This window comes from Phascolarctos cinereus, unplaced genomic scaffold (genome assembly GCF_003287225.1).
Source record: "Phascolarctos cinereus isolate Bilbo 61053 unplaced genomic scaffold, phaCin_HiC Scaffold_726;HRSCAF=1367, whole genome shotgun sequence".
Classification (NCBI taxonomy): domain Eukaryota; kingdom Metazoa; phylum Chordata; class Mammalia; order Diprotodontia; family Phascolarctidae; genus Phascolarctos; species Phascolarctos cinereus.
This window is the reverse complement of record NW_027556098.1, coordinates 214284169-214299181: the sequence shown is the minus strand read 5'-3', so window position 1 is coordinate 214299181 and position 15013 is coordinate 214284169. Positions and strand designations below refer to the sequence as shown.

The 15013-nt window shown below is 35.2% G+C and overlaps 1 protein-coding gene across 1 annotated transcript in view; it reads right to left on the bottom strand.

The window, feature by feature from the left end:
- The window catches only part of CIRSR (corepressor of RBPJ and splicing regulator), a 34685-nt gene that overhangs the window by 15272 nt on the left and 4400 nt on the right, over positions 1-15013 (bottom strand). The window contains 5 exon segments of the mRNA XM_020991000.2: positions 11614-11731; positions 12990-13038; positions 13438-13502; positions 13609-13619; positions 14307-14380. Of these exon segments, the coding sequence (XP_020846659.2) occupies positions 11614-11731; positions 12990-13038; positions 13438-13502; positions 13609-13619; positions 14307-14380 (317 nt within the window).

Sequence of the window (15013 nt, the reverse complement as noted above, 5' to 3'; positions counted from 1 at the left end):
ACACTTTCCTCACAGCAATACTGTTAAGTGGGTCATGCCTATATCATCATCCCATTTTACAGATGAGAAAATGATGGCTCAGACATTATTGGCTTGGGGTTACACAGCAAATAAGTGTCAAAGGGAGGGAACAAATGACCTGGTTTAGGTGGGCAGTATTAGTGGATATGTAGCCTAACTTTTTTGGAAGAACTAAATGGTGGGGCTAAATCAGAATGACTAATTCTAGAATGACATGACTTGTGGCCCTTAGAAGTACTACAATAACCACAGAAATACAGAATTCATAGGCCATGGATGATTTAGAGCTAGAAGGGAGTCTCAGAAAATCACCTTGTCAGCCCTCTCTCATTTTATCAATAAAGAAATTAAGGCCCAGATAGGTTGAGTGATGCCCAAGAGCACACAGTAAACAGTGAATCAGAATTCAAATCCATGACTGCTGACTCCAAAGCCAACATTTTTTTCACTGTGTGTCTCATCAGTGCAATTTGTTTTGTTTCCCCCCCAACCCCCACCCCATTACAGACTTAAGATTTAGAGCAAGAGGTCATCCAGTCCAATCCTCTTATTTTACATATAAAGAAACTTTGGCCCAAGGAATTTAAGTGACATACCTCAAATCATAAAAGTGGTAGGAGGCTCAGTCAGGATTGAGCCCAGGTTCTTTACTGCCAAATCCCACTTTCCTTCCACACTGCTCCACATAGCTTCCCTTAGATTAATAAAGTGATAGCACATGGGAAGGTGAGATACCACTAACTTCCAATGAAAAAGTTAAGCTTCAGTAACTGGTCAATTTGACTGGAATTCAACTATCCTTTTCATTTAATGAAGGATCGCTATATTTGTGTCTTATGCTCTTGAGAAAACAGCATAGTTATGAGATTTAACCTATTGCAGGGCTTTTTGGTATATTAGAAAATGTACCAATAGTAAAACAAATTTCTGCTGTATTTAAATAGTAAAATTAAAAAAGAATGATTATTAAAAGGAACTGCTGTACTGAGAACATTAGATTTAAAAATAAAGAACTGATAGCTAAGTTGCTATGCACAATAAGAATATAAATAAGAAATGCTAACGGTTATGGGGGAAAATAAGGGCTGTAGTGCACACAATCATAAGGTAATCTTAGTGGTCATTTAATGAACTATATTTTAATATAAACATTTTATGTGGATTCAATTTATTGCTGAAACTTACACATTTCACATATAATTTTTGCTGTTATCTTGATGATGAAAATGGAAAGTTAAGAAGATCTTATCAATAGAAACCATATTCTAAACCAGCTTAGTACAAAGAAGCATTTTGATTGCCTAATTTAACTTTGTAAAGGAGTAGTAAATCTTATAGTTGGTCTCTGTAAACCTCACAGCTGGAACATTCTAACACTACCTTGCAGTTTCAAGTGATCAAAGTAAGTTACTTTATATACTAAACTAAGAATTTCATAATAGAAATAATGTAACACCAGGGGGGTGCGGTTATCATGAAATAATTACACTCCTGGGAGATTACAGACACAAGGCTGTACCCCAGGGGTGTGATTATCCCATGATAACCACATCCACTGAAATTGCCTTATTGCAAAAATAATCTCTATTCGCTGGTGAGACATTATTCAATAGGTGATTTTTTTAAAATGAAAAGATTGTATTTTTTAGCTCAAATCAGCAAGTGGATTAGGAAATTGGTCAGTTTATTTTTCTTGGCATTCAAACTTTGAATACAGGATTGTTATTACTTGCTTTCCTGTTTGATACAGTATAGCTTTGATTTTGTTTCTGAGAAGCTCTTAGAGTTTCTATTATCATCAGACAAGAATTTCTAAAGGTTACAGCAGGCCTACCTTAAAGGCGGGCAATTCAATGGAGCATCTACTTAGCAATAAAAACTGAACTAAGCTCCAACCACCTTAAAAGAAACTACCTAAATCCACAATGAATTACAGATCTCAACTCATGACATTAAGCAGAGGTACTGAAGAGATTTTAAAGACAACTGTCCATTTATATCTATACTTACAAAGATGCATGCTCATCAGAGCTCACATTTATATAGTGTCTTAAGGTTTATAATGAGTTAGAATCCTGTAAGGTAGTTTATGTGTATTATCATATAGAGGTCCACAGTACAAAGTGTTGGATTTAGAACCACATCACTGAGATGTGTGATCTTGGGTAAGTCACTAATCCTTTACAGGTCTTCAATTACTCATTTTTAAAATGAGGGAGATTGGATAATCTAGCTCTAAATCTGTTATCTTAGTAAGGGACTTGCCCAATGTCACACACACACCTAATAAGTGGCAGAGCTAGGATTGAAACCCAGGTCTTCTGATTCCAAGTCCAGAACTGTAGGGCACCAAACGCAATTTAATGATTTATATTGTACAGTAAAATGTATCTACTCCACTAAATTCTTATAAGAAATTGGATGGTGAAGGGCAGCTAGGTGGCGCAGTGGATAGAGCACCGGCCCTAAATTCAGAAGGACCTGAGTTCAAATCCGGCCTCAGACACATAACACTTACTAGCTGTGTGACCCTGGGCAAGTCACTTAACCCCATTGCCTAGCCAAAAAAAAAAATTGGATGGTGAAAGTTAAAGATATGTTTCTATAATAATCCTATTTGTGATTATTTATAGCTTTGTCATACTCTCAGCTGTCCAGAGAAGTAAACATTTTTTAAAATGCTCTCTATGCCTACTTATTTATGCACAAAAAACTCCCCAACCAACCAAACTTCCAGTTTTCAATGTATCATAAAATGTTTCTTACGAATTTCAAATGAACATTTCTTCTAATTTAAAAAAATTGTTGGTTTATAATTTTATTGGTTTTTAAAGAAGTTTTAATGGTGCCTTTTGTTTTTACATCACAGTCATTTCCCAAAGAGCTAAGCAAAACCAACTGCACAGTGACTGCAACTGGCGATGTATACAGCATTCTGTATCCCAAACCCCAACCTCTATGAGAAGAGGGAGGTGCATTTTATCAGCTATTCACTTGGTCATCTGAATTTAGCTGCCTTTCAGTGACATATTTGTTTCTATTACTGTAGTCACTGTGTTTTCACACAGGTGTGTATGTGTGTGTGTGTGTGTGTTTAACATACAACTGTCTCATTTTGCCTTTCCATCTGATTGTTCATATAAATAAACCTTTCCACATTCCTCATATTTGTCATTTCTTACAGTACAACAACATTCCACTTCATTTATAAATCACAATATGTTTACTGGCTTGCAATTTAAAAATACTGTTTGAAGATTACCACAGATAAAATTTCATCATAATTTAAAAAACTTTTTACTAGATGTCTCAGTCATAATGAGGACATGTCTTAGGGAGATTAGATACTTAGAATATTGTTAGAAATATCACTAGTCTTTCTCCAACTCCTTAGACATGACAAACTTTTAAGCAATTTTAATGACTCCAGGCTTTTTTCATAAATCCAGGCAGTATGTGCATGTCTTACAGTAACCTACATTTCTAACTTCCCCACTTGTGTCTTTTCATCACAAGAAAAGGAAACTGGCAATCACATAAGCTGAAGGGTCCTTAGCGGCCATCCAGGTCAACCCACATGTCAAATAGAATCCTTACTCCTTAATACATCTGCCTGAAGGCCTCCAAGAAGGGGAAACCCACCACTTCTTTAGGCAGCTCATTCAACTTTTGGACTGCTCTAATGGTTAAGAAATTTTTCCTGACATTGCCTCCTTGCAATTTCCACCCATTGATCGTCCTTCTGCCCTCTGGGACCAAATGATAGAAGTATAATCCCTCTTCCACAGGATGGCCCACCCCTCCCCCCACTCCCTCCCAGTCCTAATATATTGTTTAATATTTTGAAATGATTAGTACCGATATTGGTCTATAGTTTTCTTCCTCTGCTTTGTCTCTTCCTGGTTTAGGTATCAAGACCATATTTTTATAACCAAAAACACATCCCCAGTTCTTTCAATGGATTTTTAACCTACTACTATAAAACTCTAAATCTTTAAATTAAAAAAAAAGTCACGTCAAGAAATGTCTAAATGATAGACTTATTAATGTTCTCCCATTGGTATTATGATTCATAATTAAGGCAAACTGTGTTACATATATAGCTTTATGTATAACATGCAACTAAAGTAAATTAACATCACAAAGTATCTTAATTTTGGGGTATAATTTGGATTCATAAAGTACCTTTCTCTAAATTTTTAAAAATTCTGTACGACCAAAAAAGGAGCATTTCATATACAAAGTAGAACAGAAAAGAATCACTGCATATGAAATCATGAATCTTATCACATACATCTTGCTTTTTATAAAATAGCTTTCTTCTGAAGAATTTTGGTGCTAGCTCTCTGATAACTATTTGTTATGTATTTTTGTAGAGATAATATATATGAAAATGCTCTGAAAAGTATAAAAGTATTGAATGATAAGGGACTCTTTTAGGGGGTTTAGACTTGTAATTTCAACATTGTAAAGAACTCCTTGTAGATCTAGATAACACAGTATAGCCCTGGGCACTGAGAAGTGATGTGACTTGGGGGGGGCCGGGGGGCGCGGGCGCGGCCCCAAGGCGTAACCTGATGGCAGGTCTTCCTGATTTCACCGCCAGTCCTAGTCTAATCTTCCTCTCAAGGGACTGTTATATAAATTGACAACACTGAAAGTGAGCAAGTTCAAATCCCTTAAGAACTTTAAAAAAAATTTCCTGACTATGAATTTAAATTCGGATCATTTACTTTGTATTATTGCTAGCATTTGAGCTAACGTACATTCTGGGATACACACAGTCTCATATCTTTTCTAATTTTCTGTATCTGCATTGCAAAAAGCTAGGAATTTAAATTCAAGGTAAAAACTACAGTAAAGGAAACACAATCAAGCATTAAACTCAAGCTTTGATAGAGTAGATAAAAATGCATTATGTGCATTTTATATTGTGAGATTTTATTACATTTTATACTAAGCATATCTGCTCTCACTAAAGTTCACAAACATAACTATGGGTTTTTAAACTAAGCTGGAAAGGCTTTAAGTACAGATTCTGTACTATACACCTCATCTCAGGAGCTGATGAGTTAAGTTTTGAGAGACTGCTCACCAGAAGGCTGGCCACAAAATAATGCATTTTCAGGCAACAGTGACTCCTGAAGATGGTCTAAGGTGGGAAAGTTCTTTTATGTGTATGATTAGAAGAACCTAATAACAAAAACACAAATCTTCTAAAAAAGCATATAAATCCACAATTTCTTTCATTCTGGATTTGTAAGTTCCCTTTATAAAATAATTATGAAGCATCTTATAGTATCCTATGAAACAGACATAATAGAGATATAGAATAAAGTGTAAAGTTTAATAGTTGTAGGTATTTTTGCTTAGTATTTTCATGAAGAAATATTTGAAAATGTACTTGAGAAGCAAGTTAGAAAATACTCAGATTCTAGACTCTGCATTCCATTCAGTCGTGTCTGACTCTTTGTGACCCCATTAGGGTGTTCTAGGTACATGTTAAGCTCAGAATAATTTAAGTTTCAAGTAACCCAAAGGGTAATAATAGCTCTTTGAGCATAAGGACAGACAATGAAACCAAATTTGTGAGTGACCAAAGATAGAATGGAACTAATGAACACTTAGTAGGGCATCTGAACTGATCAAGACAGCTGCTCTACCTGACAGGCTAAAAATTAGGATTCTTTAATCTGGAAAGATGAAGAAGACCAAAAGGGAATAAAATCAAAGCCTATAAAATTAGGAACAGTTTGTAAAGAGAACACAGCTTGCTTCATCAGAGTCCAGAACAAATTAAATTGAACCAGTTGCCCCTAGAACTTTGATAGACGTAAACTGAAAACAAAAATTTAAAGTATTTCACACAGTGAGTAGTATTTTAGAAGCTCATTATATTACCACTAGAAAGTGGTACATACTGAAAACATAAGGAGACTGGGAAAAGGCTTAGACACATTTACAGATGAAACATTTATAATAGGCTACTGAGAGAAATAAGGATGTTTATAGTATGTCTCTAACTTTTAAGGGTTACATCAAAGAAAAACAGCCACATTCTTCCACAGTACTTGTCTTTCTGCCTCTTTCAGAGACAGACACCTGAGTTGAATGAGAAATGTAGCTCTGGTCCCTGGCAATTTTTATTTGGATAAAATATTGACCATTTAAAAAAAAGTAGATAGGCCATTTAAGTTTTTACCTTTTAAACTTTAAACATAAATATGAATTGATGGTTGCTATCCTGATCAATCAAATTAAAAAGTGCTTAATCATGAATTTATAGATATACTACATTTAAGTCACTGGTAATTCTATAGTAATTCAATGAGTTTGCCCTAGCTATATTCTGGAACTCCTCAAACCAACATTCTATCAGTTCTCCAGTACAGTGGTCGTTAGGTTACATACTTCAATCAACAGTGCTATACTTTCACACATGAGTTCCTTCAATTCTCTCCCATTGGTCTCCATGATTTATCTATGTTTGTTAATTTGGCCCAGCACATTTGTGCACTTATACCCACTTGGTGTAGTACCTCCAGCTTACTAGTCTTAAAATACAGTTTAGGAAGGATTAGGATTCTAGATTTGTAAGTTCCTCCCTAACATTTGTAACAACTTGTAAGATGCCTCCCTGACATCTTCCTCTATGAAGAGAAGAGGCAAAGAAACATGCTTTCTCCCCCTCTGAACATATCTATCAGACCACAACAAATAAACAGACCTGCTAATTCTCTAGCTGGTTCTAGTTATTTACAACTTGGACGAGCATTCTAAGAAAAATGTATGATCTCATGAATAGCATCAGGTTGTCCAATGTCTGAGAGTCACCCTAAGTTCCTTTTTGAAAATACCACTTCTACCATGTTACTCACCTGCTCAACAACCTGTTAATGGCTTTTTGTTGTCTATCACATCTAGTCCAAACTCATCTGCCCAACTTTCAGGTCCTCTACAATCTAGTTTCTATTCAACCTTATTTTGAAATACTACTTGAGTCTATGTTCAGGTCAGGCCAGGCCCGGCCCTTTATTGTTCTTAATGCAGGTAAGATTATACTTTACCACGTTTGTTCCAATCTTAGAATGCTTTCTCCACTTCTTTCTACATACGTAAATCTTACCTATCCTTTATTAAAGGTCTTTCCCCCCCAAAAACCCTACCCTTCTGATGAAATTATCTCCAATTACTCTAATCCTTTACTGTAATAAAAAAAAGTCTCTACTACATAATCTAATCAAATACTGTCAACTTTATAGCAGGTTATGTGTAGAGTTTAATACTTGACTGATGATATACAGTTTGTCAAATGCACAGTCTCTAAACATAATTTATAATGAAAGATTCAGCAAAAGTGCTAAAATTTAACTAAGACATTTGTTTCAGATAGAAGGCTCACCTCATTAAATCATCTTTCAAGCATACACAACAGGACATTGGGTTTTTGAAATCTTAACAGTTTAACAATAGTTCATCTATCTTAAGGCAGAAGGATTTACTAACTTTAATCACTAGCTAAAGAATAAGCCCAGCACATTTGCTCAATTTTTTTTCATAAGCTTTTAATCACAAGATGAAGTTAAGGTTGAGTTCAAAATCATTAAGCTTTATTTAGTGGTATAATCTAAAAAGAGCCTTATACAGAACAAATTTAGAATCACTAAAAATATAGTAATAATTGCATCATCATACATTCTGCATCTGTGTTAAGACTGTGACATGAGGTAAACTTTTTTCATTATTCATTAATTCATTCAACAAATACTTACTGAGCTCTAATTCTACTCACTGTACTAAATGGGGTGTGTGTGTGTTGGGGGGTACTAATAAAGATGTTTTTGCTCTCAAAGAATTTATGCTCTAATAATGAGAACCATCACAGTATATTATTAAGGAATTACTATGTTTCTTCTATTTCTTCTCATTTTGCAATACAGACATAGAAGATTTATCCAGAACCATAAATGAACTGACTGATTGATATGGAAAATAACACAGTCACTTGTGCAGATTTTTCTAAAAGGCAACTAGCTGGTTTTATGGGACGTAACTGAGACTAATTCTCTGTTTTGGGGATCTGTTAAATACAAATGTGACTTACTGAGGCCATCTGATCAAGATGATCTTAGCCAATCAAGGGTATGTCTTCTAATTTTCATCAGATAAAATTTTGGATAATATTAAGACCAAAATGACAACTAACTTGGTAGTATAGGGGATGGACTTCAGACCTTGGAGTCAGGAAAACCTGAATTCAAATTCTGCCTCAAATACTCTTTCACTGTGTCATTCTGGCCCAGCCATTGGACCTCTCTGTCCCTCAGTTTCTTCAATTGTAAAATGGGAGTAATGTCACCTACCTTAAAGGTTGTTAGGATCAAATGAGTTAACATGTATATAGTACAGTACCAACCTTAAAGTATATAAATGCCAGGTATTACTATCACCATCATCATCACCACCACCACCATCATCATCAGTTGCCTCATAAAATGCAGAAATTTTAAATGGACATTTGAAAAATCTTACTAAGAACCAATTAGAAAGGATTATACTTATTGGACTGTCCTAAAGTAAGTTTCTTAGTCATTACTGTTTCTCATGTTTTAGTCTTGTATGCCAAAGTTCTATTTTCTTCTGAGTTTTGAGGGCATTAGCTATGCACCAGGTAAGTACTTTTGCTAGGGTTAAGAGTATAAAATGACATCATAGATATAAAAATATTTCACAAAATATAAAAAACACTATATCATTATAATAATAAGGAATCACTGTTATAAGATTTTTTTAAAAATTAAAAATTTTAAGTTAGGGACTACCTCATCAGAGTTATGACACTTTGCAAAGAGATTCTCCTGTTCTCCCAGTATAAAGAAAGGCCCATGAGGATACAGAATAGAAGCATATACATTTGGGAGACCTTGCAGAGAATTTTCTTCATGCTTAGTGAAAAGTGAAAGACAAATGAATACACTACCTATTTCTACTGTTCCTCACAGTTAAATCCTATCAGCAGGTCCTTGTTAAATAGAGAGGATTACCATATTTACTTGAGCTCCTTCTCTCCACTCTGAAGAGGAAATATTTTCTTTAAAAAAAATCTCTCTCAGAGTAAGATTGTTTCTGATTGGCAACAGGACACCTCTGAATGCTTGCTAAGAGCAGCTGAAATAACCCTATTTACTGAAAGCAAGAGAAAGAGTCCTTTACCACTATTCATACTTCTGGGGGAGAACTTTCGATTCTGGACATAGTAGCTACTGGTGACATTGATCTAAATATCTACCTCAATGAATGGAGCATCCCTACTTTAAAAGTCTACCAACAATCTCGAAAGCGCCCTTGGTTCATCCTGTCAGAAGCAGAGAACATTTTACAGGAGGTATCTTTGTGAGCATAAAATAGTGGAAAGTACAATGGCTCTGGAGTCAGAGGACATCTCTGACACTACTGGGTCATAGCAAGTTACTCAGCCCTCTTGAGCCTTGATTCCCTTATCAGTAAAATTAGAGGATTGGACTGGATGACCTCAGAGGCTGCTTGCAGATTTAACTCTGATCCTATGATTGATGGTAAAACTGCCAAAGGCACACAAAAACACATGAAATGAAGAGTGGCTGCAAACTTGTTTTAAAATTACAGAAAAAAGTTATTTACTTTTCTTACCAAGCTTTCAGAGAACTCCTTAATGTCTCTTCTATATTGGCCCACTAGAGAGGGAATTATGGGGAGAAAAAGAAAAAAATATAAAATTTGTTTCCTCCTCAAAATTGGGAGGAAGATAGGCAGAGGAAAAGAATCAAACTGCATTGGTTTGAAATATTTAAAAATTAGAGAGGAAGCAATGCTGTAACAGAAATAGTACTTTTACATAGTGCTTTCAAGTTTATAAAATACTCTGCATACATCACCTCATTTGGTTGGTCCTCATAGCACCCCTGTAAGTAAGCACTACAAGTATTATCTCCATTTTACAAATAAGGAAACTAAGGCACAGAGAAGTTAAGTGACTTGACCATGGAAACACATCTAGAATAAGTGCTTTGAGACAAAATCTAAATCCAAATATGCAGACTTCAAGTCAGGAAGGACTGTGGTCAGTCTTCTTGAGGAAACATCTATACCAAATGACCAACGCTCAGTACTGTCCTTCTACCACACAAGGAGCTAGACTCATAAAGATCAATAGAAAATTGGAAATTCAATTTCCACTCCTATGGACTGTGCCAAACCTGATCCTGACGGACTAACATTTTAAACTCTAATTCCTTACATCAGAAACAAGCATTCTGTGGCCCACAGGCTCAATCTGTCTTGCGTGAAGGAGTAAGGAGCTCTGAGGAAAGGGCCCCGTTTATGGGCTAGATTGGCATTATCTGTGTTTTGGCTTAACCTGGGGGGAAATGGGGAACCACATCCCTGGCACTGGACTTGAACTTTTGTTCTGAGCCTGGGGTCCAGAACATGGACATGCCTCTCAGCTAGGGCAGCTTGCGAATTTGGAATCAGAAGGCCTTGAGTTTGCATCCTGTCTCTCTGTGTGACCTTGGCATTGTCATATAACTTCTCTGAGCTCTGCAAAAAGAGAAGGGCTGGGCCAGAGGACTTCTAACATCCCTTTCAGCTCTAGATTCACAATCCTATGTGTGTTGCTGCCTCTCATTGCTAGTAAGACACAGACATACTCAGGTCAAGTCTTCCCAGTTTTAACTCTTTTTTGGTAAAATATACCAAGGCATAGAAAATCAAATTTAATAAAAGGACAAATATTACGCCTGGGAGGAAGAGGAGGAGGTGAAAACAATTTGTTGATGCTTTTAGATTGTGTCCTGACTGAGCAGAAATAATTTTTTGATGATTGCTCAACTCTAACCTTACAAACCAAATGTAATTCAAACTATTCTGGATAGGCTGCAAGTCTGACTACTTCTATTATGTTTCAATCAACAAGCATTTATTAAGTGCCCACTATGTGCCACCCCCAATTTAATATGACAATTTTATATACACAGCAGTACAAAAGATAGAAGACTGTAATTTTTGTAAGGTTATAAGACTGTAAGGTTTGCAAAACCTTGAAGTACAGATGTCTCATTGGGTCACACAACTAGTAAGTATCTAGAGCAGGATCTGAACTCTTATTTTCCTGACCTCAGTTTCAGCATTCTAACCACTTCACCAACCTATCTGCCATGAAAGAAAAGAGATGGGTGTGGCTTTCATTTCCACCTATTTTCAGAAAGGAAGAGTTAGAACATGAGAAACAACTATTTCAATTTCTTGGGTGTGTTCCTCCCCCCTTCCCCCATTTTAACAAATCTAACAATGTTGTAAGTGTACTTAAGGCTTAGAACAATGGTCAATGATTCTTGGTCCAGAAAAATCAAATTTAATTTTATCAAATGATATCGGATAAAGTTTTGACATTACACCATTTCTGATCTAGAGATACAACCTCAATTTCATTCTTGGACAAGTGATATACCAATCCAAATATAGCAAGGCAACCAAATAAATCATATTTTATCTTCTTCTGTGTGCCCTGGATGAAAACCCAAATAAAAAAATAAATCTTTGTCCATTGCCTACCTGAGCCATCACTGGAAACTGAACTTGCATTGATTCCAGAAAGACCAAACAAAGGACACTCTCTATCAGTGTTGACATGACCCCATTTGTGACATTTAATGCACCTCACATTCCGCACCTAAGGAATCAGAAGTATTGTTATGGTTACTGAATATTTTGCAGATTTTCTTGCTATCTTAACTCCTTTATGCCTATGAAGCACTGAATTTAAATTACTTTGGAATGATAGGTTTTAACCTATTTTGAAAGATATCAAGGAAAAGAGATGTTATACCCTCCTTTAGCAACTCCAATCCAGTGATTAACAGCTTTAAATCTAAGGAAATTCTAATATCTAACCTAAATTTCTAAAGGTGAAATTTAAGCCTTTTTCTCTTTACCATCTTAAGTGGTAACAGAATGACTACCTCTTTAATATGGCAATTATTAAGTTACCCCTCAGCCTTGAATTATCTAGACTCAATTCTTTATAGCTTTTCTGCTTTGTACATAAAGAGTCATTTTGGATCGAGAAGCCAGCCCCCAAGTAGGGGACAGACTATTTTTTTCAGTTTTCAAGTCAATAGACAAAAACAAAAACATTATGTTGCTTTAAGGCAGGGACTGGCAAACTACAGCCCATGGGCCAAATCTGGCCTGCTACCTGTTTCTATATAGTTCGTGAGCCAAGGAATTTTTATATTTTAAAAAATCAGCTCTCAAACTCAGATCGAGAGCCAAAACAGGCTCACTGAATGTTTATAGGAGGGTCTGAAGGAATTCTGTGGAAAGCCTCAAGAATGGAGGGACCACAACAGTTAGGTTACTTCCAGGGTTCTATGCAGGGCGTGCTGTTAGTCCTTTCCCCTTTCCTAAGTGTGTGGAGGGATTAGAGTCCAAGCTGGAGCTGGTATAGGTTTGGCTCCTCTTGTTCTCCATAACGAATGATGCTCTAGACTTCTTTTAGTTACTGTGAGCAAAAAACACCAACACATATGAACAAAATCACAAAGCACACTTCCATAGCTTTGAGTAAGGCTGTACTCAAAATATTAAAACACGTAAGGTGATGACAAAATCTTAGGTACCCGGTGACCTAGGGACCCAGACTTGATAAGCCCATTTCTAGATCCTGACCAAAAAATCCCCACAGCTCTCAAGGGACCAAAAGCTTAAAGCAATACCTACTGCACACACTCAACTGTCTTGCCTATATTTTAGCAGTGTCTTCATGTTGTTTTTTAACCTCTGCATTTTCTTTTGTTATCTGATGTTAACAGAAATTGAATTGTGAACACTGTAAAAGTAATCACACCGTACACTTTTGCTGAATGGTGTAATTAAAGAACAATTTATAATATAAATAGTATTCTGACAAAATGAAACACATCCTTTACCTGAATACCAAATGGCTGGTCTCTGATATTCATGTCATCCTTTGCATATCTATTAAGTACAGAAAATGTACATATTGCAAAAATTTGAAATAATTCAGTCATCAGTAACAGTTAATCTGAAAAAGTTTTATAATTCATAGGTTATCACATTATTTTATTTCAACAAGCAAAGAACTATAAAAATCATAATAAGAAACAATTCTCAATAGAGAAGGCACTTCACAGTTATACCTGGTATTGAGTGTGACAGTTCAGAATTTGCAGAATAAGCAGGTATATTAAATAAAAAATTGCCAAGATCAAGCAGATCTGTCACCTGAAAGCATTTTTTAAAAATCCCTTTTTTTTAGATGAAAGGAAGAGACAACAAAAGAAATAAAAAAGGGGAAAAAAACAAAAAAAAGTTTATGATTTATAAATTTTATTTAGAAAAGGTAACAGTTCTTACTTTTCTCGTGGGGCTCCTTTCTGCCATTCAAATTTGTATTCAGTCTCTCCTTTTGCATCTTCTTGCTAAAAATATAAATATGAGTCTTTAAAATTTTCCATAAAATGTTATAATTAGTGATACATTTTGTTGAATTTAAAGTAAATGGAAAAACAAAAAATAGTATTTTACCTCTTTGTTTTCTTGATTGAATATCAAACACATGAAAAAGACAGGTTTAAGAACATTAATTTAAATCATATACTCTATTAACTCCATATGTAGTCATTTATAATGGCCTCATATTGCAATTCACAAATAACTCAATTTCTTTTTTCCTTGCTTCTTCATCTCACAGAGTTAAATTTTACAACAATAAATAATTTGAAAGCAATTTAAAATAAGACTATTGATAAGCATGTAAAATTCCTCATTTTTAAACTTTCAGCACATCCATCATACTGAAATGGGAATATTATGTTTCCAATTTCTTTATGAATTGTATTCAGTAATAAAGATATTTGCAAAAATGGAAATTTTAAATCTGTGTTCACACTGAATTTTTCTTTTAAGAAAGAAAACTAAGTATTATTAGGCAGTACAAATATTTTTTTATCTTCCTTTATTAGTTACTTAATTATCTTCATAGAAGTACAATACCATTTTAATATTTAGCATAATACTCCTTAATTATTAGTTGGACCCCTCCCCTCCCCTAGGCTTTTTTTTTTGTTTTTTTGCTAGGCAATGGGGTTAAGTGACTTGCCCAAGGTCACACAGCTAGTATTTGAACTCAGGTCCTCCTGACTCCTGGGCCGGTGCTCTATCCACTGTGCTACCTAGCTGCCCCTCCCCAAGATGTTTCAAAAACAAAGCAACCATGCTTTTACCTTTTTTAGCTCCGGGTGGGGCCTCATACATAAAATTAAGGCCATTCTTTACACGTTCATCACCCATAAGTAACCTAAGTGAAAGAAGACATAGATCTGAAAATTATACAAAAGAAGAACAAAATGCATTCTAAAGAATAATCCTTCCTAAAAGCAGAACCTATACTGATAGAAAATATTTTTTTAGTGAGACATCTATAACTTTTACTTCACAAACAGCAAGAATACTCTTATGTTTCTGCATGTAAATTTAAAGAACTAGTACAAAATGTTTGACTAACAAATTACATGATTACCCCTATACTGAAAGCCCCAGGCACATCTGCTGAAAGAAAAGAGAGAACTACCTTTGCCATCCCCAGAGACTTTTCTTCAACTTAATGAAGTACTAAAGAAAAGCAGCAGGACTTCAAAGATGTCACTATTGCATATTTCATATGAAGTAGAACTGAGTTCAATTTACACAATTATTAAATGCATACTATGTATAAAGCAGCCTGCTAGAGTAAATAATGCTACCACATTCCATTCCCTTGCTATGTTTTCACTTTACCCCAAATTAGTTGATGACTGCTTAAATCATCATGTAGTAACCTGAAATAAATATTGTGAATATCTCTATTCAGTCAAAAAATGATCAACAGTTTTAAGAATCAAAGCCAAAGAAATGGTATTAAATAATTTTGAGACCTAGGTGTCAAGTTAAA